The following is a 25,128-nucleotide window of genomic DNA, read 5'->3' as shown; positions in this document are numbered from 1 at the left end:
GTTTTCTGGGTGGGATTCAAAGCGTCCTCCTTTTTGAGAGATTTATGGAACATGGTCTCCTTAGAGTGCTGCTACAAGAAGGAACTTAGGGAGTTCCTGCAGACACAGGCCACCCTTCTGCCTTCATTTAGGCCTCTACAAGCTGGGAAGCTGGCAGTTCCCTCAGGCCACATCTTGAGGTTGGCAGTGAGAGGCCGCAGAGGCCAAGCTACCTGCAGATGGACTAGCACAGGCCTGGGGCTGGAGCTCCATGTCCATTTCTGTTGAAGTCTTATCAGAGGAGTCCAGCTGGTAGGGGTGGATTTTGCAGGCCATCGCATGGGGTGGGGATGGCTTGATTGCCACCTCAGTGGAGGGAGCAGCAGCTGCTTTTGATGGTCCAGGGGTGAGTGGTGGGGGAGCGTGGCAGCCAGGCACACCCATGGGAATTTTGGCCTGAGCCATGATGACTTGACCCAGTGTATAGGCAGGATGAGGAGTGGGGTCCACAGAGAGGGGAAGGTCAGAGAGAGGGAGGGGGTCAATGATAAGTGATGGAAAGGAGGTGATGGAAAGGTTGTTGGGGTGGAGAAATGCCCCTTGTCCTTGACCTCCATAGGTGCACTGAGGGCATAGAGGTGGGCAGACGGGAGAGCAAAGTCAAGGAAGGGGAGGGGGTAGGCAGGTCCAGAGGCTCAGGTGATAAAGGGCAGGACAGAGTCAATGATGAGAAAAGGGGAAAAAGGAGGGATTCCAGGTGAAGATGGACACGATTCCCCTGTGGCAGAGATGGTAGAGCCATTGGCATGGGGAATTGGAAGAGAAGACGAACAGTAAAAGAGGTACAGGTCAAGGGGACACACTGAGGCAGAGGTGTGAAGGTTGTCAGGGAGAGGTGGAAAACCTGGGATGGGAAATTGAGAGCTAAGTTGGGATGCGACACAGGAATCAGGCATAAGGCCAGTGGTGGAGGTGGCTGCAGTGACAGGGAGGGATAAGAGGGGAAGGAATAAAAGGGAGGAAATGAGGGAGGATGGGACAGAAACAGGATGGTGCCCACTAGGGGATGATGGGCTTCCCCAGGCATGATATGGTGGGAGGTTATTAACTGCAGCAGTGCTCCAGGGGCCTCCCAGGGAGGGGCAGGTGGTTCGGCCCCTGGAGGGAAGAGTGAGCCGGCAGAGCAAAGCAGAGACGCAGCCCCGGATGTTGCCAGCTGGTCTCTGTGAGAGTTTGGAGGAAACTGGGAGGCCAGATACCGATATGCCAAAGGGGTCACAGAAGGAGCAGCATCCTCCACATGGGACCCTTCTAGCAGATGGTCATCCCAGGTAGATGGGAAGACCCAGGGATGACAGGTGACTTCATGGTATCTGGCTGTTCCAGGCTGCTTGCACAGGGGACTGTGGGAGACAGAAGGTAGGAGCTTCAGTCAGAGAAGGAAGGGGAACAGGATGCCCTGGCAGGCCTGGCTGGGGGAAGGTCTCTGACTGCTTTACATCCCATCTCATTCCCTTCAACCCTGAGTCTCCAGTAGACATTTCCCCCCCAATCCCATGGCTTCATCATGGTTTTCCTACATGGTTCCGTCTTTCACCCACCCTAGACAGCTCTGGAAGCTTGGAACAGCAAATCCCATGCTCAGAAAGGTGAGCAGAAAAGAAGGAGATGAGAAAAGTCACCTTTTCTGAGGAGGACTCATGTCCGGCGTCCCCACGGTGTCTCCCTGGCTAGCCCTCCAAGCTGGGAAATCAGGAGACTGGGTTACATGTGGTGAAGGCAGGAGTGAAACACATTCTACAGAGCTGCATGTCACAGCCCTTCAAGGGAGACTCTTGGAGGAATAGACTCTAAGAGCTCCAAGTACAAGGATATAGCATCAAATGGTCAAGGCAAGCAATGGAGAGCCTCACACATGTTTAATGTTTAATCATTTATGAATGCCTTTCACAGTAATCTCCCTTAATTCCACAATACCATGTGAGGTAAGCTGAACACATTTCATTTCACAAGAGGGATGTCAGCTGTAGACCCCAATAGGCCCCGGTAGGCCCCAGAATTCCTGCCTCCCAAACCAACCAAGTCCATCTCACCATTTTTACACCTGCCCCTCTCCCCACCTCCTTCTTCTTCCATTCCAAGTACTGGTGGAGCAAGGAAGTGATAATGCACCAAGTTTGCCAGCCTTTCTTTGGGTTTCTGCTCCCTGTAGTCTTTGCTACCTGAAGGAAATTACTCTAATACCAGGCATCCTCAGAGACTGTTCATGTGGTGTGGGTTTTTAGGGATCATGAGAAATAAGTTCACCCTTGGAGCAAATGTGTTGGGAGTACAGAACCTTACTTGTCAATGTACCTATCTTCACTTGCTTCTTGTCTCTGCATAGGCACTGAAAAACAAGAAAATAAGGAAGGCATGGGACCTAATTCTTGAGATCCCACTTCATAGCAATCTGCAAAACTGCATTTTTATGACTGATAAATCCATTGTTGTTTGCCTGTGATTCACATATAAATGGGCAGTTATTTCTGATTTTTCTTTGAATAAGGCAAAATGTGGGTTCTGGAGGGGTTCCTCAGTTACTTTTTTTTTTTTTTGAAGTTGCATGATTATAAGTAACATAAAATTCTCCTGTAAGCCATTTTTAAGTGTCTGTTACAACTATATTTGCAAATTTTTTATTCCATCACCAACATCTGTAACCAAACTTTTCTCATCATCCCAATCTCATTTAATATTTAATCAGCAGTTGTCTTTTGAACAGAGCACAGTGTCACCTTCCTATAGGAACATGTGTGCTTCTTCCTGTAGGATGCTGCTCCCTGAGGCCAGAGCTTGGATAAAACCATCCTTAGCGTCTTTTAGTGGCCCCTATTGTTCTGCATAACAGCAGTAACAGAAGGAAATGCTTCCCCAGGTTCACCTGATATGGGATGGGCCTGGGTGTCTTGAATTTTCTCAGTATTATTCCTAGCCAATAAATTCCTCTGTTTAGGAATTTAGTTTTTAGCCGTCTGCCACCGCAGGTGGATGCTCTTGAGCTGGGGTCTCATCTCATCATATTTGACCTGCCCAAACTGTCTCTCAGATTACCATCTTTTATTTCCTACACTAAGTTGTCCCTCTGGGCCCTCTTAATGGGTTTTGAAAAGTGGGAAATGGAAGAGGACAAAACAGTGGTCTCTACTGTGGGCTGGACCCAGGTTCCCTTACCTCATTGAAGTCCAGATGTTTCTCGACTCTCTGAAATATACATTTCCTCTGCCTGTAGTGGAGCAAGATGATGAATAGCCCCACTACAGAAAAGAGGAAGAAGAAAGAATCCAGTCCCCACATGGGTGAGTTTGTGCTCAGCCACGGGGTACCGAAGCAACTCAGATTGAAGAGAAGGATCTCCATCAACCACAGCCAAGTGCTGCCTCAGGCAACAAGTACTGAGAAAGCACAGGCCAACCCAGGGTTCTGGTGTGACATCACAGGGCTTATAACAGTCACAAACGGCTAGTGGGTGGGGGTGGGATGCCCAGAGGAAGGCATATCCACAGCCCATCCCCCGTCCACCTTGTCTGTCAGTTTCCTGAACTGACACTGTTCTCTCCAGCCTCTTATGCTCTCCCCATATTTCTGCACCTACCTATTTTCTGTGCCCATCCTTTATTTATATCATAGATGTAATTTCAGTGTAATTGTCTGTTTATTTAACTGTAGTGCAGAAATACCTGGTAACCTGCTCACTGATGAATCAATGCACAGTCCTCAAAAAATGTGGATTTCTCCTGGGAATTTTTGCTAAAATGATTGATTTATACTTGAAGCCTCTTCTACTCTCATCTATAACTTCCATAGATAAGGTTTTTGTGTTGTTTAGTTTGTGTTTTGAAATGCCTCAGCTTAGTAAAGAGGTTCTCAGTATTGTTGGCATTGACAGTTTTTGTTGGATATTTCTTTTTAGTGCAGGGCTGTTTTGTGGAATGTATGTTTGGCATCATCTCTGTCCTCTAACCATTAGATGGCAATATCACATCCCTTTCCTGTAATAGCAACATTAGAGCATCCAGACACTGTAAAATGTTTTCTGGTTTACAAAGTCATGATGTTTGAGCACCACTGACCTCTGCAACATGTATCAACATTGACTCAGTGTCCACTGGGGCTTAAGACTCCCCAGGAGGGTCTTATTCCTTGAACTCTCATGAAGCAAAGATTTGTTGCAAAGATCTTTGTGGTTCAACCTGGAGGTGAAGTGCAACTCTGTACCTTAAGGACCATGGTAATGTTTCTTCTGGGTGGCTATCATGTTCTCAATCTCTGTAATCTCTTGCTTTTGCTGCACCATTTAGGCTAGATCAAGTCTTGGGAGTCCTTTCAAATATCCAAACTTGAGAAATCTTTGCATTTGTTTATTTTGGGTTAAATTTACTCCCCCTCTTCTCTTTTCCTTCTTCATTATCTTAAAATTTTAACTTCTTAAGTAATTGTTTTTGTTCTTTCTTTTTGTCAGCCTTCAAACTATGAATTCCCTTCTTAGCATTGTTTTAAGGGTGTCTCACAAATTTTGATATGTGTGGTTTTATGATCACCATGACAAAATATTTTTCAGTTTTCCTAGTGATGTTGTCTTTGATCTATGAGTTTTGTTGATGTATATTCATTTACGTTGAATACTGGTGGATTATTTTAGAAATGATTTTATTCTTTATCATTCATTTCTAATTTGAGTCTGTTGTAAACAAAGATATTCTCTCTGGGATTTCACTTCTTTGAAATTTATTGATATTTGTGTTAGGCCCAACAATTTACATATACCTTTGTAAATACTCCATGTGTTCTTGCGAAGTATGTAAGTCCTGCATTTGTTGTATGTATTATTCTAGATAGAGGATATTTGTTGATAACTTTCAAACCTTCTGTCTCTGGTTATCATTCCATGTTTTACTTTCAGTACAATTTTAGGTTTATAGAGAAATTGAGTAGCAATTATGCAGACTTCCCATATACTTCCTCTCATTTTTCTTGTATCTTAACACCAAACGGTTTCCCCTATTATTTCCCTCTTTTCTTATTTTGGTGCATTTCTTAAAATTGATGAAGTGAACCAATATTGATATTTTTTATTAGTATCTAAAGTCCATATCTTACACTAGGATTTTCCCTTTGTTTTATCCCGTTATATGGGTTTTGTAAAATGTATACTTTCATATATCTGCCATTACAGTATCATACACAATATTTTCAGTATCCAAAATCCCATGGGCTCTACCTCTTCATCCCATCTCTCCCACCCCTGAGTCCTTAACAACCACTGATATTTTCATTGTCTCTATAATGAAAGAATGTCATGTATTTGGAATCATAGTGTGCAGACTATTCCTAATGGATTAATTTCACATAGCAATATTCATTTGTTTCCTCATTTTCTTTTCATGGTCTGATAGCTTATTTTTTTCTAACTGTGAATAATATTCTATTGCATGATTTTACCACAGTTAATTCATTCTTATAGTGGAGGGCATCTTGATTACTTCCAAATTTTAGCAATTACGCTGTTTTTCAGTTCATAGTTAATGCACTTTACAAAATGTTGAGTTTAAATATGCTTTCTTGTGAATTGTTTTCTACTTTTCTCCTATTCTTTATCCTTCAATCTTTCTTGTCTACTATTATATTAGAAATATTAAAATTTTCCAATTTCCCTTTTGAAATTCATAGTTTTATAATTTTAAGCTAGCTGCTGTCATTTTATGATAACTATTCTTGGAGGATGGCTTTTATCTGATATTGCTAAAAAAATCTAAATGAAAAATAGGGTGGGAGGAGAGGATGATTTGGGTGTTCTTTTTTACTTTTATTTTTTATTCTTAATTTCACTTGTTCTGGTCCAGGAAAACATTTCAAAAATAGATTCAGTGACAAATGTCTGGTCTTCCAATTCACTGATCCTTTCTTTTGCTTGTTCAAATCTACTGTTGTATCTCTCCATTGTCTTTTTTCATCTCCTCTGTTATGCCCTTCATTCCCATAGGTTCTGTCATTTGTTTTTTCAAGTTTATGAATTCTTCCTTATGGTCATCTAGTGTCCTTCTTATATCCTTCATCTCTTTTGCTATGTCTTCCCTCAGTTCAATGACTTGATTTTTGAATTTATTTAGATTTATTTGAACATCTCCAATTAGTTCTTCCTTCAGCTCATTGAATTGATTTAGCAATAATTGCTTCAACTCCTGTATCTCAGTTGAACTATTAGTTTCTTTGGTTGGCTCATATTTTCATGACTCCAAGTATGGCTCACTATCTTAAGCTGTCTAGGCATTTGACTTTCTTGATTAGTTTATTCTGGAGCTTGTTTTCACCCTTTTACCTAGGATTTTCTTATTGATTGGCTTTATTCTCTAATCTTTGGTGTTTATTTCAGCTTATTCTAGACCTTTAACTTAGGTTCGGTTAAGTTGATCAGAGTTTTTCACCTCTTGTTTTTCTGTTTCTTGCCTTGCCTCTATGTCACCTTTTTGTGTGGTGATCTCCTCAGATATGATCAGTCCCAGTCAAATTTTCCTAGTCCAGAAAGGTCTAGGTCTGGGGAAGAGAGTATGGAGTTTCCTTGAAAATGAGATGGTCCTGTGAGGCCTTTAGGCTCTGTGCTTCTCCTATGCTGTCCAGCAAGTGGCACTTGCCAGGCCACAGTTCCCCTACCAGTGTAAGGAGGCATGGAACCTTTATTTCTCCAAGTGACCCTGACCCTGTAAGGGGTGTGGCTTGCTGAAGCTAGTTAATGAATTCCAACCCCTGGGATCTGAATTCCCAAAAGGTCTGGGAAGTTGTGGTGTTGAGCAAATTTTTTCTGCCACTAGACTTATTGCTTTGTCCTCAGAGCTGTCTTAGCTCTGCTCTTGCCTGGGCCCAAATTGCAAGTCTTTGAGGCTTTCTGTAGTGGGTTTCTTGGAATAATTGTTTTAGAAAAAGAGAAAAAAAAAGTTAAAAAAAAAAACGAAGGGCCTAGTATGGACTATCTACAGTCCTTACAGATCTAATGGGCTGTTGAAATGCTAAAAGACCAGGAGTTGAGGGCAATTAAGGAGCAATCAAGAAAACAGAGAAGCTGGCTTTTAAGACAAGGGCTCTCCCTCACCAGATTTGCATATGTGTCTGATTCTGTTTGAGCCCTGCCCTTCTCTGTATTATGTTCACCTGACTCCAAAAAGTATCTGTTTTTATTTTGTCTTCTATTTTTTTTTTTGCTGTTTTGCTAGCCCTATCTCCTCTCCCTTGCTCCCAGATTTTCCAGTGTCTGTTTTCAGTTTATCTAGGGTTGCAGCTTTCATTCTCCCTCCTGGTTCCCAGCACCGATGGCCTCTCCTCTCTCAGGATTGTGCCTGGCAGGGAGGGGTGCAGGCCTCCTGACCTCAAGAACTTACAGATTTTGCTGATCTTAGCTGTTCCACACATTCATGAGTGTTGTATGAAGTTTGTCCAATCTCAGATTCCTCTGCAGTGTGCAGTCTATGCAGTTCCTGGCTTTCCAATAAACTGCCCTAGAGGAGTAACTACAACGTAGACCTCACCACCCTGCCATCTTGCCCCACCTCCTCTGGAGGTTTTTTATATGCATTATATAGATATCCCTTTGTAGTTTTAGTGTATTGAATAGCTAGAAGGAAATACCTGAAGCTGTTGAACTGTAATCCAGTAGCCTTGATTCTTGAAGATGATTGTATAGTTATACGGCTCCTAAGATGTGACTGTGTAATTGTGAAAACCTTGTGACTGGCATTACCTTTATCCAATGTATGGGCATGAATAAGAAAACAAAGAAAAAAATACATAACTAATGGTGGGGGATAAGGGATATGAGATGTTTGGGGTGTTCTTTTTTAATTTTATTTTTATTCTTATTCTTTTGTTTGGACTAATGAAAATGTTAAAAATTGATTGTGGTGATGAATGCACACTGTATGATGATACTGTGAACCACTGATTGTACACTTTGGATGCTTATCTTGTATGTGAATATAACTTAATAATATTGCATTTAACAAACAAGCAAACAAACAAAACACCTCCCAAGGAAGCAAGCCCAGGACTAGATTCCTTCAGAATTGAATTATATCAATCATTCCAAGATGAATTAGTACCAATCCTGCTCAGATGCTTCCAAAAAATTGAAGAGGAGGAACACTACCTAACTCTTTCTATGAAGCCAACATCCCACTAATACCAAAGCCAGATAAAGGTACTACAAGAAAAAAAAGGGAGGGGGGGAGCAGACCAATTTCTCTTATGAATATAGATGCAAAATCTTCAACAAAATATTTTCAAATCAAATCTGACAGCATATTAAAAGAATTATAAATCATAGAGTGGGTTTTATCCCAGGTATGCAAGGGTGGTTCAATATAAGAAATCAATTTATGTAATACACCACTTTAACAAAACAAAGGGGAAAAGCTACATGATCATGTCAATTGACACAGAACAGGCATTTGACAAAATCTAGCATCATTCCTTGATAAAAATAATTTGAAAAATAATAGAAGGAAATTTCCTCAATATAATTAAGGGCATATAAAAACCAACAGCTAACATTATGCTCAATGTGAAAGACTGAAAACTTTCCCTCTAAATATCTGAAACAAAGCAATGATTCCTGCTGTCAACACTATTATTCAACATTGTGCTAGAAGTTCTAGCCAGAGTAATTAGGCAAGAAAAAGAAATAAAAGGCATCCAAATTGGAATGAAGTAATAAAACTTTCAGTATTTGCAGATCACATGATCTTACAGATATAAGTCCCAAGAAATCTACAACAAAGTTATTAGAGCTAATAAACAAGTTCAGCAATGTGGTAGGATAGAAGATCAATATGGAAAATCAGTGGTGTTTCAATATACTAGTAATGAGCTGTCTGAGGATGAAATATCAAGAAAAAAAATCCATTTCCAATAGCAACTAAAAGAATCAAATATCTAGGAATGAATTTAACCAAGGATGTAAAAGACTTGTACACAGAAAACTACAAAACATTGCTAAAACCAATCAAAGAAGACCTAAATAAATGGAAGTTCATTCTGTGTTCGTGGATTGGAAGGCTAAATATTAAGATGTCAATTCTACACAAATTGATTTACAGATTCAACACTATCTCAATAAAAATTGCAAGAACTTGATTTGAAGAAATGGAAAAGCCAATTATGAAATTTATCTGGAAGGGTAAGAGACCCTGAGTAGCCAATACCATCTTGAAAAGGAAGACAGAGTTGGAAGACTGATACTTCCCAACCCTATAGCATATTACAAAGCTATAGTGATAAAACAAACCAAAACAAAACAAAACAAAAAAACACCATAGTACTGGCATAAAGATAGATATATTGAACAATGGAATCAAATTGAGAATTGAGAAATAGGCCCTCACATCTATGGCCAATTGATATTTGACAAGACCACCATGTCCACTCAACTGGGAAAAAACAGCCTCTTCAACAAATGGTGCTGGGAGAACTGGATATCAGTATGCAAAATAATGAAGGCAGATCCTTATCTCACATCATATACAATATTAACTCAAAATAGATTAAAGACCTAAGTATAAGAACCAGGACTGTAAGACTCCTAGGAGAACTTGTAGGAAAGCATCTGAAAGATCTTCTGGTAGGAAAGGGTTTCTCAGACTTTACACCCAAAGCACACACAACAAAAGAAATAATACATGGGACCTCCTCAAAATTATAAACTTTTGTGCATCAAAGGACTTTGTCAAGGAAGTGAAAAGACAACCTACTCAATGGGAGAAAATACTTGGAAACCGCATATCAGCTAAAGGTTTAATATCCAGTATATATGAAGAAATCCTACAACTTATCAATAAAAAGACAAATAACCCAATTAAAAAATGGGCAGAACACCTGAAGAGACATTTTTTCCTAAGAGGGAACACAAATGGCTATAAAGCACATGAAAAGATGCTTAACATCACTAGCTTCAGGAAAATGTGAATCAAAACCACAATAAGATACCATTTTATACCTAATAGAATTGCCACTATTGAAAACACAAACAGCTGCAAGTGTTGGTGAGGATGTGGAGAAATAGGAGGACTCATTCATTGCTGGTGCAGCTTCTGTGAAAGACAGTCTGGCAGTTCCTCAGGAAGCTTAGTACAGATTTACCATATGATTTGGCAATCTTGCTACTAGTTATGTATCTGGAAAAGCTGAAAGCAGGGACTCAAGCAGATATTTGCACACCAGTGTTCATAGCTGCATTATTCACAATTGACAAAAGATGGAAGCAACCCATGTCCATCAACTGATGAATGGATAAATAAAATGTAGTATATACATACAATGGAGTATAATTCAGCCGTAAAAAGGAATGAAGTCCTGACGCATGTGACAACACAGATGAATCTTGAGAACGTTATGCTGAGTGAAATAAGCCAGACACAGTGGGACAAATATTGCATGATCCCACTCTTATGAACTAATTATAATAAGCAAACTCATAGAGCTAGAATCTAGAATACAGGTTACCAGGAGAGAGATTGGAATTAGAGGATGTGGAGTTCATGCTTAAATTGTACAGAATTTCTGTTTAGTCTGATAGTAAAGATTTGGAAATGGATGGTGGTGATGGTAACACATTACTGTGAAAGTAATCAACAGCACTGAAATATATAGGTGAATATGGTTAAAAGGGGAAACTTTAGGTTGTATACATTACTAGAATAAAAATTAAAAGATAAAACATGGACTGTACAAAACAGGGAATCCTATTGTAGACAATAACTATATTTAATAGTACAAGTGTAAGAATGTTGTTTCATGAATTATAACAAATGCATGATACTAATACAAGGCAGTAATAATAGGGCTGTATATGGGAAAAATACACCTAATGTAAATAATGGATGATACAGAGAACTATTTTAATATTTTTTCATCTATTGTAACAGAGATAAATACTGTTAAAAAATAGAACAATTATAAAAATAGTACTATCATCAATTGTAAGAAATATTCCACACCAATGCAAGGTGTTAGTGATGGATTCATGTACGGAAATTCTATATTTTATGCATGATTGGTCTGTAAACTCACAACTTCTATAATAAAAAAAGAAAAAATGTAAAAAACAAAAACAAAAACAGAAGGCCAGGGTGACTCTAGCTAGTTTGGGATGTGGATAGTTCGGGGGACAGAGCAGAGGATCAGCAGAGAACACTACATTCTTACTTAGTCCTTTTATCAATACTATGCATTTTCATGTTAAAAGAATTATTCTGGACAGAAATTGAACTTGGATGAAATGTATGTGACAATTACCCCTAAGATTTTTTTTCCCAGCACAGGTAGAACTAGAGCATCCTTGAACTAAGGGGTTTAGTAAGACTTGATCCTATTTTGATGTGTTATATATTACCTATATAATCTGCCGTATGGTCTGACTTTTAGGTTACTGAGATTGTGGTGTGGGGATAAAGTAGTGCAGACCTCGGCACAAATGAGCTTTAGGCAATATTCTATAAGGGAGGCTCCTTACTTGGCTTTCTCACTCTAGTTATCAGGATCTTAACCACTAGAGTTAAGGAAGGAGGTGCACATAGATATCTACACACGATTGCATTTCTTAACTGGGGGGTGAGCACATAAGAATCATCTATAGAGTTTCTGTTACAGAATTGACATGCTCAAGACCAGTCCTACATCTGCTGAATTAGAATCTCTAGGACAGGGTTCATGCATGTATAATTTGAAAAAGAAGGTGCTCACTGATTTTGATATGCACTCCTAGTTGAGAACCAGTGAGCTATAGCAATACTTGAAGGATGGTGGGAGGCAGTGTTTGTAAATTTAAAGGAGACAGTGAAAGGATTAGCTGAGAAAAACCAACCTACACATTGAAATAAGAAATATAAATGTGGTTTTAGATATAATATGTTCAATAAACTGAAAATGTCATTTAACCAGCTATTTAAAATAGAAATCTATCAAGTCCCAATTCCTTCTCATGAGATCAATTCATGTTAATAATCTTTGCTTTGTTCTAGGCTGCATTTCTTTTTTATGTCTTGGCTCTCTTTTTTTGTCACATGTCCTATGTTCTTTTACATAGGGACATTGTTTTTTTATCAAGCATTTCAGTGTTTGCATGTACATTTGTTCATAACATGTTAATACAATCTTTATTAGTCATATTTCTGAGTAAGACATCCCCTTTAATTGTGTTGCAAACCTATAATTGTAAACCACCTATTGCAAAAGGAATTGTTATAAAGTCACTCACTTTCACTGTGGAGAGAATACTATTTAAATTATTCATTTACTGCCCCAACTAGAAGCTTATATATCTAAGCAATGTGTCATATTTTTGGTCAGAATAGGTGAAAGATGTGCTTTACATTTGAAGTGGGAGAAAAGTAATTGAAAAAGAGGATGTGTGAGATAAGAACCATTTGAAGCTTCAACCACAGGTCTGTTCTTAGTGTTGGGAAAATGAACATATATAAGTTGAGGATCTGAAAATTGAAACTATTCATTCTGGGTACCTCTTGGAAAGTCTTCATATATTCCCAGGTGTATACAAAACCCACACTGAATACATCAAAATTCATAATAAATTAACATTTATTACAATAATCATCTCCCTGTTAGGCTGTGCTCTAAGATTCAATTCTGAGTTTACATATTGTAGTTAGTCCATATTGGTGGAGCATATAAGACAAAAGAAAGAACTAGCATTCCTTCAGTTTTAAAATACATTGTGGACACCAGAAAGTGAATTGGCTTTTCCTAATCCCTTAATTTATGAGGACTTTCTAGTGGATGGAAACTATAGTTAGAATTTTTAGCAGTTTTGTATCTCTTTACCAGCCTGTAGGTACTTGAAGAAATAGCCCCTAAAGTGGAGCCAGGGAAACAAATCTTTGGCCTTAACTAACTTGGTCTTCTATGAGTTATTGATGATAAGGGAACTCTGTTCTTATTTCAAATGAATACTTACCATCACTCACTTAGAAATGTTAAAAAGCTGGAGACATCAACATTTTGGAAAATGGGTTCCTCAGTACTTACCTTAATTAATGACAAAAACCACAGTTTTGTCTGGAAATTGAAGCTGTTTGGATTTTTGTCCTTCCAGTTTTTTATCAATGATACCCAAGAACAACTGCAACAAAAGACTAGGAATATATTTCTAGAAAGAAAAGATAGGGGCACAATGTTATTTCTCTAGTATTCTGAGAGCTACACCTGGAATAGTACAAAGAAGTCAGGGGTGTCCTTACTTTTCAGCATCTGTCTCATGAGTATGAATTCTCAGTACCTTTACAGAAAAACAAACCCTCTTTTGAGCAATTAATTTTACAGTGACTGCCAAGAGTCTCATCAGGGGATGTGTCTGGATGATGAAGTAAGATGAGACTTTGGGAAGTCTCCAATTTTTAATTTGGCAGGAAGGATTCAAACACCACCTACATGAAAAGTCTAATCTGAAATAGAACATATACTGGAGAAGACTCTACTCTCTATTTATCCTTGGTCAACATTTCAAGATATTTGGTCCCTGTATACTTTTTTTAAAAAGAGGTGACTTCCCATCCCAGGGAGTCCTATGGTCAAGCCAATCCCTCAGGCCAGCATCTACTTTTACATTCTGTAAGGATAGGATGCCTTGGGGAGAGCAACTAGGAAAAATGACAAGTAGATTTGTGAAATAAATATGTGGCTGTGACTCATGAACTTATAGCTAATTGTGAATTGTCCTCTCCTCCTTAAAATCAAATCTTTTCTAAGAAAAGATGGCAGCTATATAGTCAATCACTGGAGACATGTAGGAAGAAACTTTCCCTCTTGTGAGGAAGAAAAAAGAAAAACCTTAAGATTAGGGTAGCTTTCTCGATGAGAAGAAGGGACCCAAATAGCCATATGCCAAAAGTACCATCTCTAAAAATTTTCTCATATATTTCTTTAAGTTCTCATGATCACATGTAATAGCTAAGAATAAGGTCATCTATCTATGTATATCTGTTTCCATTTAGCAATAAGAGAGTGTTAGCAAAATATTTGGAGTACAAAGCACTTATAGGCTCAGTTTGGTGCATTGTGGGAACCCTGAGCAATGAGAATCAGTTTGCAGTAACAGAACCACAATATGTGCACAGTGATTGGGAATGGAGGTGCAAAAGGAGAAGTTAACAGCAACCAAGATACATATTCCTTACTGAATAATTTTGTGTAGGATCAGTTATTTCCCTTTTCCTTAGTATCATCTGTGGTAGGCATGCCATAGGTTGCCAACTATTGGCTTTTATACTCATCCCAAGTGGAAATATTTACACACTGTAATGAAGTGTTTCCAAAATTTCATGTACATTGTGGTCGGTGAATTATGCATTGTGCTGGACATCTGTTTTTATTAGCATCAAATTTGCAAAAATGTTGCCAATTTTCCTTCAAAAATTGAGAACTCACTAGAGTTTTCCTCTGCCTTATTGGACAGAAATATCTGTCATGTGGACTTGTTTTCTATGATATCTTGACTTATTTTAGCTGACACACCCCCGTTATTGCCTCTTGGATACACTATTGTTCTCCACCATTGGCGTTATTAACCAGCAGGCAGTTCTTCCCTTCTCCATAGAACTCCTTGCCAGCATTTTGAAAACACTCACCCTTTCTAGCCTTAATGAAGCAGAAGGAGAGAGATAAGAAATTCGGGATATCATTTTTTTTAAAAAGACTAGACATCTGCTCCCAACTTTTCAGCATCTCTATCAGTTAACACTTTCATACACTAATACCAGGTAGATGTGTTAATTTGCTGGCTAAAGATTGTGGAAATAAATTTTGGAGAAAAACAAACATCTAGAAATAAAAAAATACAATAACCAAAATTTAAAATCCAATGGACAGATTTAACAGCAGATGGGACAGAGCATCTAAGAAAGTAAGTGAACTGGAGACTACACCAGAATAATTTAAACATTAATGCAGTCTGCATGCCACCTTGTTTCATTATATGCTTGGTTATTGTATAAGCAAAATAATAGCCCCTAAAGATGTCCATGTCCTACTCCTAAGAATAACATTCAGAATCTGTGAACATTTACCTTATATTGCAAAAAGGAACTTTGCAGATGTGATTACAGTTAAGGACCTTGGGGTGGAGAGATTATCCTGGATTGTCCAGATTGGTACATTTGATCACCAGTCCTTAAAAGTGGAAAACCTTTCCCAGCTGCAGAGAACCAGAAAGATGGCAGGGTGAGAAGGACTAAACCTTGTTCTTTGCTTTCACATTGAATCTAAGCTATCACCATCTGTTTAAAATCTATACTTTATCTATTTGTATCCTTTTCTTCTGCTAATATCCTAGTGTAAGATACTATTTGATCTTTTTTGGAAGGTAGCCACAGTTTCCTGATTCCCTGTTTACTCCCATCTTAACTTTCTAGGGTGATCTTAAAAGAATATTTATCAAATCATTCCAGTAACCCTTTTAAAAAGTCTTTCAAATTCTTTCCACTTTTCTTAGAATAAAGCCAGAACACCTTACAATGACCTGCAAGACTTAAGGTTCTAAATTTTGCCTGCCTATCCAAATTCATCTGAGATTATGCTATCTAAATATTACATTACCTATCTTATTCATTCATAGCCATTATCAAAATCTGTAACTATTTTCTGCACTGCCTATCTCCAAGTTAAATTGTGTACTTCATGAGGGATAGTTCTACTTTTATCCTGTTCAAAACTATAATAATTTTGGCAGTTAGAACAGTCCCTGGAACATAAGTGTAACTCAATAAAATTTTGAAAGAAAATGTTTTTTTGAATCCTGTTTCCATGAGATATTAATAGGCATTAATGAAAAGAATTTGGAATGAAAACAAATGTGACAAATTTTAGTTTGAATAAAGTTAGGTTTTTTTTTTGTTTTTTTTTTTCTGTGCGGTATCTTAGAGCTTATAGTTTAAGACAAACGGTGAATCTTCTAAAGAATGGTAAAGTAATTTCCAAACTTTTGAACTCAGGGTCTTTATTTTCATTTTCATATGTATTGTTTTCAGAACGATTCTTAGGACTGATAGTCTATGAAACACAATTTTGGAAATGCTGTTCAATATCTTTCATTTGATATGTTACAAAGTCGTTTTCTATTTTTTTTTTTTTTAATATTTGTTTCCTGTCTCCTTAGCTAGCTGCAATAGGAAGTAGACCTCTTAATTTTTTCATTTCCTCATACAGAAATTAATCAATAAATATTTTCCATTGATAACAATAGTTTTACAAACCTTATTATAAATTAGAAAGCACAGTATTAAGTAATAGCATCAAAATGTTGGAAAAAGGCACAAAGATGAGAAAGACATGTTAAAGAATGGTATAATCAGTCCACCTAGTGAAACTGTCAAGTGCTGTTTGTCTCATAAATATCCCACTGGATCTGAGAGTGCCCTTGGTTCAAGAAATACCACAAAAAGTGCACTTTTGAGAGCCTTTGTCTCCTTGACTTTCCTGATTCCAGAGGTTCTATAACCAATCTGATAAGACAGGTGAGACTCATTTTAGAGCTTTGATGTGTCAAAGATTAATGGCCATTTTTCTGTTTAAGATACATTTATCTTTCACAATTTAGAAACAAACATCTGTAAGTCATGACTGATTGCTGGTTGGAGACTGGTAAGGCCTGGTTATTCCAGGCATCCTATTTCAGACAGGAGACTGGAAGATTGGCTCTGCTTTGCTGTGTGAGGGCATCGCAGTAACCTTGTCTCCAGGGGAAGTCTTTGACTGGCATCTGCCTCTCTGATTACAGCCTGGGATCCTGGCTGTGTATATTATAGGATGGCTGCTAGCATGTTTAGTTACCTTACAATTTGTTTCAAAGAACAAATTTGAACTTGGGTTAACTTTCTAGCTTTGTTCCCTTGAAAACCTGATAAAGGTGGAATGTTACGTATTTTGCTAGGAAATATTGCTTGGGGAAAAAATGATTTCCGCTTCGTAAATGTTATCTGAAGCAGGAGGATTTTGAGTGATCTATTAGAGTTGGGCTTTCCTGCAGGGACCCAGACAGGGCACCACAAAATCCTACTACTTTTAAGTAGCCTTTTTCCTGATTCAGTTCTCACCCTGTTACTGAAGTCCTTTAGCTCTTTTCTGGAGCTTTGAGTAAGATGTTTCTGCCAGTTCTTTCTGGTTGTTCAGAGCTTCTGTAGGGGGATGGATCCCTGAGAGGTATCCCTTCCCCATCTTCTGGTATTATTTTTAATGTTCTAATTTTTGATGGGCATATATTTATATTTGATTTTTCATGTTCTAGTTTTTGACTGGTATTTAAAGAGGCCTCCCTTCATCTATCTCTAGAAGGCTCTTCTTAAAGAAACTGAAATGAAACACTTGTCAAATATTTTATTTTTTATTGACCCCCTCAGAATTCAGAAACAAATATTTATGCTAAGTCTACATTTCATGAAAATGTATGTTATTTCCATATGTTAATAAAGAAAATGTTCTCTTTTTTTGTCAGACCTTAATTGGGCAAATTGATTATGTGATCAAGTCCACACTGAGAGTGTTGTAAATGAGAATAAGTTTTATTTAATCAGGTAATATCATGCTCATCATTTCAAGACAATGATTGTGTTTCATATTTGGGAACTATGCCTTCAAAGCCCTCCCAAGTAATTATCTGGTACCAGTCTATGGCCTACTGGTTCCCAGCTTTACATATAATAAGAAAGGTTATTTTTTGGCAGACCAGGGACCTTAGAAAATTTGGGGGATATTAAGAAGAGAGGAATTCACTCACATTTAGAAGTACTGTAGCAAAACCTGGTATAGGTAAATTTCATGGTTATAGTTTCTTGGCCTCTAAATAGAGAAAAAAAGAGCAATAAAAAAGAATCTCTAAATTATAAAGGTTATTGAAAATGCTATCCTAGACAACTTATATTAACTTCAGATAGAAGTTAATTTTCTGGCTTTAGTGGTTGCCCATGACAAATTGACTATATAACAAGGAGATTTGCATGTATTAGTACCTCTTGCTGCACTTATATAAATAAAGTAAAATAAAGTAGAATATAATGAAACAAAATGTTTTTGTGATTTAGAATATATTTGGTGGTTATGTATGATCATAAGTGGGAGATATTAGGAAAAAATATACAAAACTTTGAAATAAAACAAAGCAATGATTGTGTGACCTTTTGATGTCAGGTTAAAACATTGTTTAACAAGACCATCTAAAAGTCATCTGACTCTCTAAGGGGATATTCTGTTTTTAAAATTTGTTATTTACTACCAAGTACTCAGACATTGTACAATTATATATAGTCAGATATTATAGAAAGCTGACCAGTTGTGTGGACTTTTTTTAGTGTAGTAAAAAAGGTAATCCCAAAGATTAAAGACATACTGCCTTTTAGGACATTAACTGGTTTACATATAACTTGGAAATTTTATTTCAGCATTCTTTTTTATTCCATGATTTTATAAAAAATCTCGTTTCTCATATTCTCTTTCAAACTGTCTTTGTAGTCCTGCTGTCCCTCTTTAATGAGTTAAATTCTTTTTATGTGGCATGTTCTCATCTTCTATTTGCATGAGAATTAAAAAATTTTACATGGACAGCAACAATTTCTAAACTGTATTCAGTGACTAAAAACATCAGTTGTATTTTCTGGATAAGATCCAGTAAGATAAGCTGCTTTAGAAGTCATTAGGAGACACCCAAATGTCGTGCAAAGGCTCTGAACGCTCTGCAGGAAGTGTTCCAGGGGTAACTTGGCATTTTAACCTGCTGCCTCATCCACTCCTGGGAACATGGTTGAGATGGGAACCGGAGAGAATCTTTTTACTCAGGTGTAGACTGAGGAGTGGGAAAGGGGTGTCATGTGCAGTGCCACATTAATCAGTCCAAAGTAAGTAAAAGAGATAGGCTGTATTATATACTCAGGTCTTCCTGGTTCAGAGCGTGCAGAGCCCAAGATCAGCTTTCTAGCAAGAACTGAGATTCAGACAATTCAGACATCAGCAGCGCAGGGAACCCCAGGGCTCATTAGACTGAGCAGTGGAATAGAGACCATAAAAGCCTTAGGTAGAGTCAGAGCCCTGGAGACAGGAGATCATTTCCATCCACACAGCCAGCTCAACTAGGGCTTGACTTATAAAGAAGCAACAGGGCACAGACTGGGCAACTGTGATGGTCGTCTGAGGATGTTCAATTTGCTGGCTTGATACTGTGAAAGGGGGCAGGTGGGATGAATGTCAGGGTAACATTTCCTTGAAACCCTGCAGCTCCTGACATGCAATGATGTAAGTTTCTCAGACACACTTATTCAAAGCTCCACTCACTCCCCCTTGCTCCTCTTTCAATCTCTGATACCATTTTTATTGCTCCTGTTGTCCTTACCTCTTTTCTCTGTATGCTCCAACATTCATCAGAGTTAAATTTAAAAGATCATTTGAGTTTTGTTTTTCGGTTTATACACTTAGCAGTGTTCACAAAGCAATGACATTCCCTTAGCCTGAGGAAATTCTAGGGCTGGTGGTAACTTCAGTGGTGGTTGCAAGGTTTGGATATGATAAGATACACTTTATATAACTTAAGGCACTGGATTTATGGAAATATTTTCTTAAAACTACTAATTCTACTGTGGTCTCTACTAGATGCTATTTCTAGTCCATTAATTATTTCAGTTGCTTTTTGCCAAATCTCTTCACTTCCCCCAATTGTGGTATAAATTGTAATGTATCGAACAGGCCAAGTTGTCTAATGCAGAAAGATTATGCCATTCTCAATAGAATATACTATCATAGATACAATGTGCAATTATTGGTGCCCTTTTCTTGGTGTTTCAGGAGAAAATAGAAAGTGCAACAGATTTCCCTAAAAGGAGTTTGCGTGATATTTAACCTATAACTAATACATCATTTTCTATCCTCAATGTGGTCCAATTTCTTCTACTAAGATAGAATGCTTTTAGTTCAACACAGATGAAAATAAACAGAAAAAATACCAAAATATGATATACGCTATTGTTAAAAAAGAACCACATCAGCTCCCATGAGGAAAACTTTATTCCCTCTTTCAGTATTTTCCTTATAAAGCTCTCTGGTTTCCAGCTTAGAAAAACTAGAGAATAGCTGCTCTGCTTTCCATAAGGGGCCCTTCATTATTTAAAGAGTTGGTTTTTCCCTCTTTCCCTCCACACTGTATTGGGCCCTTCCATAAAGACTTTCACTTCTCATTAAGTATTCTCAACAACTTTGGTTTATTTTGCCAACTTAGAAATATTTTTATTAACTTTTACAAATTCTCTAGGTTTTTTTTTGGTTGTGAAGCATAAAACGATCATGAAGCAAAGCATAAAATGATCATGAAGCAGCCATTCTTAGATGATGCTTTCCTGGCCCAGGAAGGTTTTGGAATGGGAAATGCTGAGGAGGGAAGTGGTTTTGGGGGATTGACACTCTCTCATGCTGATGGAAATAGTGCTTTTTTGATTCTTCACTGAATAGTCACGGGCTGAGGTTTCTTGCTGTGATCAGAGACTGCAGAAAAATAGAAGCTGGAATATGTCTCCGTCAAACATGGCAATTTGATTAACACAGACATTTAAATTTCCACATCAGTTAACTTTATGTTTTCAAATTATCTGAAGGCAGCAAATTCCTTGAGTCAGTTAGAAAATCCTAAAATAACCAGAATTCAGTCCCTACCTTGATTACAACTTAAATAACCAAGGTATAAGATTATCAACTTTTATCTTATAAAAATGTAAAGATTTTGATATTAGTCAAAATTCTACTACACTGATCTCCTGAGAACTATCCAAAATATTTATTCTATAGAAATTCTGTAATATTAAGTATTATTTAAAGGGGTAAGTCATAGAGTAAGACTTAAAAATATTTTGTGGTACTTTGTGTTGTAATGTATTTTACACATTCTTATTTAATCCACCTTCTGATTTTAATCTTCTTACTTTTAATCTTGTCTGCTTTAATACAAGTTTATCTTTCTCCATATCTGTCCTATGTACATAACAGGTGTACAGTACAGGTGACCACCCTTTGCAGACTGTCTTCTTGTTGGGAACTAGTTCCTCAGGCATATTCTAAAATTAAATGACATCAGCACTTTATATTCTGTTTTTTTTTTTTTTTTTTTCAGAAACCTCTTTGCAATCTTTTTATAAATTTGATTCTTTCTCAGACACAGGTTTCCAACATAATGTTTAAAATTAGGCCCAGAATTTTAATGAGAGCTGACCCTTGTTAATTTGACCATTTGGATAACTAGGAAGAGCATCAGAAAGCCATTTCCACATGGAAATTAATCCTTGCTGTATCCCAGAAAGACTGGAAATTTTCCAATATAGCATAGTTCAAATAGGGATGTACATATGAGAGCAAATTGTTTTCCATTCTATGTTTCTTTTGCTTTGTTTTCCAAATGATTCTAGAAAGTGAGGTGCTTCCTTTAATTAATTATGAGATTATAGAATTACATGCATTAGTATACCTATCTCTATAAGTAGGTGAAGAGGGTGGTGATATTTGTGGTATAACAGAGGGATCCAAAATTTCCTTGGGCCCTAAAACTCTTTCTTATTTGCTTCTCTTGAAATAATGTCCTATCAAGAGATTTCTTAGTGTTGACTTTTCTTTTTGACATTCTGGTACCTTTTTGCATTCTCTATGTAAATCCCTGACACCCCAGCATGAATGAATTTTTCAAACAACTTTCCCTGAATGACTTGAGACAGTCAAAGGACAGAAAAGACAAATTTTGTCTCACTTCATCTTTTGCCTAGAGCTAGTTCTAGACTGAGAATACCCTAATCTAGGCAAAGAAACATCTGATAATTTTTAACCAATTTAATGGGAGAAATATATCAATGTTCATAAGCAGCATGATTCTGATTTCTCTTATCTTTTTCTATACAGTATGTCATGGTGGGTTGCTTTTGTACACACCTCAGTGATATGGGTCATTGCCCATTGTCTCTTCTGTGGGTGATTAGTATGTTCTAGCCACTGTCCTTCTCATCCTGATTCTGATGTTTCCCTAAACTTTAACGGTAAAGATTTTATTTCTTCTTACACAATCTCTCTGCAAGTTCCTGACCTCTGTGACCTGGGATAATAAAAAAAGACAACATGAGTACTTTTCAATCCTTCCTAAGTGATTTGACTTTCCTAACATATATATTTATGTCTTGTAACCTTTGTACAGCATAGTGTTTCATAGTTTACAAATCATTCTTCCTTCAATGTGATAAACTATTGAGTACGTGCTATGGAGTAAGCACTGTGGTGTGGGTATAAAGGTGAATAAGAAATATTACATCACCTTGAGGGACTTAGGCATATTTTTGTGGTGCTCACAGGCACACTACGCTTGATTTCCAAGGCAACCTTGTAAGATATTAGTATCCCTACACTGGATAAATTAAACAAAGAATAAAACTCAAAGATGTTTCATGCCTTGCCTGAGGTCACTCCATTGATGAGTGGAAGAGCTGGACATTAGATCTATATCCTTTATTACAGAGGGGTATGATATTAAAGGATATTATTCTGTCTTTATAAAAAATGGAGTAATTCTCATTCTCTTACCACCTCAAGTTCAGGTCACCATCTTCCTTCCCAGTGTTAAAAATGAAATTTAAAGACATTACCAGAATAAAAAGTTGGAAGAGATACAAAATGTCCCTTGTGCTATCTGTACAGGGATGTACATTTTCTACCTTACAGAATATGCTTAAGTTCTTTTCCATTCCAGTTTCTGACTCTATAAGTGCCCAGACTCTTAATATTGATAGCTCATTATTTTTGCCTTTTGTATAAATTAAATTTCTCTTTTTCCTAATTTAATTCTTCTTTCTCTAGGTCACTTAATATTCTTGGCTTGAAGAGAAAAGAAAATGATTCTACCATGATAGAATTCGTTCTTCTGGGTCTATCATCCTCCCGGGAGATGCAGCTCTTTCTCTTCTTACTATTTTGGGTGTTTTACTTGGCTATTGTCTTGGGAAACATCTTGATAGTAGTGACAGTGTGGGCTGATGCTCTTCTGCTCCAATCTCCCATGTACTATTTTTTAGGCCACCTTTCCTTCATTGACCTATGTCTGAGCTGTGTTACTGTGCCCAAGATGTTAGGGGATTTCCTAGAACAAGGAAAGACCATCTCTTTTTTGGGATGCCTAGCCCAGATCTACTTTCTCCACTTTCTGGGAGCCAGTGAGATGTTTCTGCTGACAGTCATGGCTTACGACAGGTATGTTGCCATATGCAATCCTTTGCACCACCTGGCACTCATGAACCGCCACCTATGCCTTCAGTTGGTTTTTGCCTGCTGGTGTGGGGGTTTCATCCACTCTGTCACACAGGTCATGCTGGTCATCCAGTTGCCCTTCTGTGGCCCCAATGAACTGGACAACTTCTACTGTGATATCCCACAGGTCATCAAGCTTGCCTGAATGGACACCTATGTGGTGGAGGTCCTGATGGTCTCAAATAGTGGTCTGCTCTCTCTCATCTGCTTCTTGGTTCTGCTAGTCTCTTATGCTGTCATCATGATCACCCTGAGGATGCACTTCCGCCAGGGCCAGAGAAAGGCACTCTCTACCTGTGTCTCCCACCTAATAGTGGTCAGCCTCATCTTTGTGCCATGTGTATTCATCTACCTGAGGCCTTTCTGTAGCTTTTCTGTGGATAAAGTATTTTCCACCTTTTACACAGTGATCACACCTATGCTGAACCCCCTCATCTACACACTCAGAAATTCTGATATGAAGACAGCTATGCAGAAACTGAGGAAAAAACATGTGGCATCCTGCTATCCTGTTAATGATTGAGCAAAGAGAGGTAATTTAGAAAACATTCTTTCCTGGGACACTCTTGACTCATCCTGTACCAGAAGATGAAGGAATGAAACCAATATGGTGACTTTGGAATCAAAGAGAAGACAGCATAAAAGTACAAGACACTGCTGTATACTATAGCTGGGGAGTATAGATAGCTTTTGTGGGTATTAAATATTAAGCAGGAACTCGGGAGCATTTACTGGCCCTAGAATGATATCAGTAATACAGTACTAGGGTCAGAGGATACCTTGAAAGATCAATTCTTCTCTCTTTTGTCTATAAGCAGGTTCCATTTATTTGATTCATTTCACCTTTTAATTCTTTTCAGATGAAGAATAATACTTCTCCTTTTGCATCCTGCTCCTCCAGGGTTTAATGATCCCTAGTGTCAGGAAGTTCCTTCTGATGTCTTTTTGTAGCCTCTTCTGAAGCACTGTGATTTCCTTTTGCCCTGTCTCTAATGGAGCCTGAAAACACACACTAAGGGACTGTGTACGGTATTGTGCCAAATTTTGAAATGCAGTTTAACATTCTACTTAAATTTAATATATTCTTTTAGTAAAGCTTATGTGAGAAAAAAGAAATCTGAGAGTGTTGGAGTGACAGAAGCTGTTAGTATTCTGTTGTAGAGGTTTCTCTAGAGGACGCATCTCATTTTCACCTTGAGTTTTTCCTTAAGTGGAATTATAGTGGGAGTGAGCCAGTAAGCTGACTCTCTACCTGCTCATAATGTTTAAGAGCTCTGCACTCGAAAAGAAAAAAGCAAGAAAGAAATGAGTGGTGGGCTTAAACCATTCATATAGCCTGATCCCTGTCCTTGATGTGCTCACAGTTATTGCTTCTGAGTCTCAAAAGTGCTTTGAGAAGTAAGTAATATTATTAAACTTCAAGTTTATGAATGAACTCAGAGTTATTAAGTGATTTGACCAAGAGCACTTAGAAAAGTGTAATCAACCAACAAAATGAGTAATTTTGTAGAATTAAGATTAAGCTAATATTTTTCTCCCCACAAAGAGTATCATCCCAATTTTATGGACTAATTGCTTAATTTTTAATATACCTGTTTCCTAGCTCCAGAGCTAGGATATCCCTTAAAAAAGGTCACTTAAACATTTATATTTATGGTTATCTGCTTCTGACATAAGGCTTCTTGTAACTTCTCATGGCCATGGAAAGATATTTATTATATTTACTGAATTATTATTGCTACTAATTATTAATAATAATGTAATGATGGACTTTTGTCAATATTTTTATATTTCCTTACTTTA

The 25,128-nt window shown here is 37.6% G+C and overlaps 1 protein-coding gene across 1 annotated transcript; it reads left to right on the top strand.

Annotated features, from left to right (window-relative positions):
- The first annotated feature begins 705 nt into the window (after positions 1 to 705).
- LOC119532900 (olfactory receptor 4Q3-like) lies at positions 706 to 23,841 on the top strand. Its single transcript, XM_037835138.1, is given in 3 exon segments — positions 706 to 812; positions 22,879 to 23,807; positions 23,810 to 23,841. Coding segments are annotated over 3 exon segments (1,068 nt in total).
- Positions 23,842 to 25,128: the final 1,287 nt, after the last annotated feature.

This window comes from Choloepus didactylus, chromosome 4, assembly GCF_015220235.1.
Source record: "Choloepus didactylus isolate mChoDid1 chromosome 4, mChoDid1.pri, whole genome shotgun sequence".
NCBI lineage: Eukaryota > Metazoa > Chordata > Mammalia > Pilosa > Megalonychidae > Choloepus > Choloepus didactylus.
Note: the sequence above shows the minus strand (reverse complement) of the source record. Positions and strands in the feature narration are given on the sequence as shown.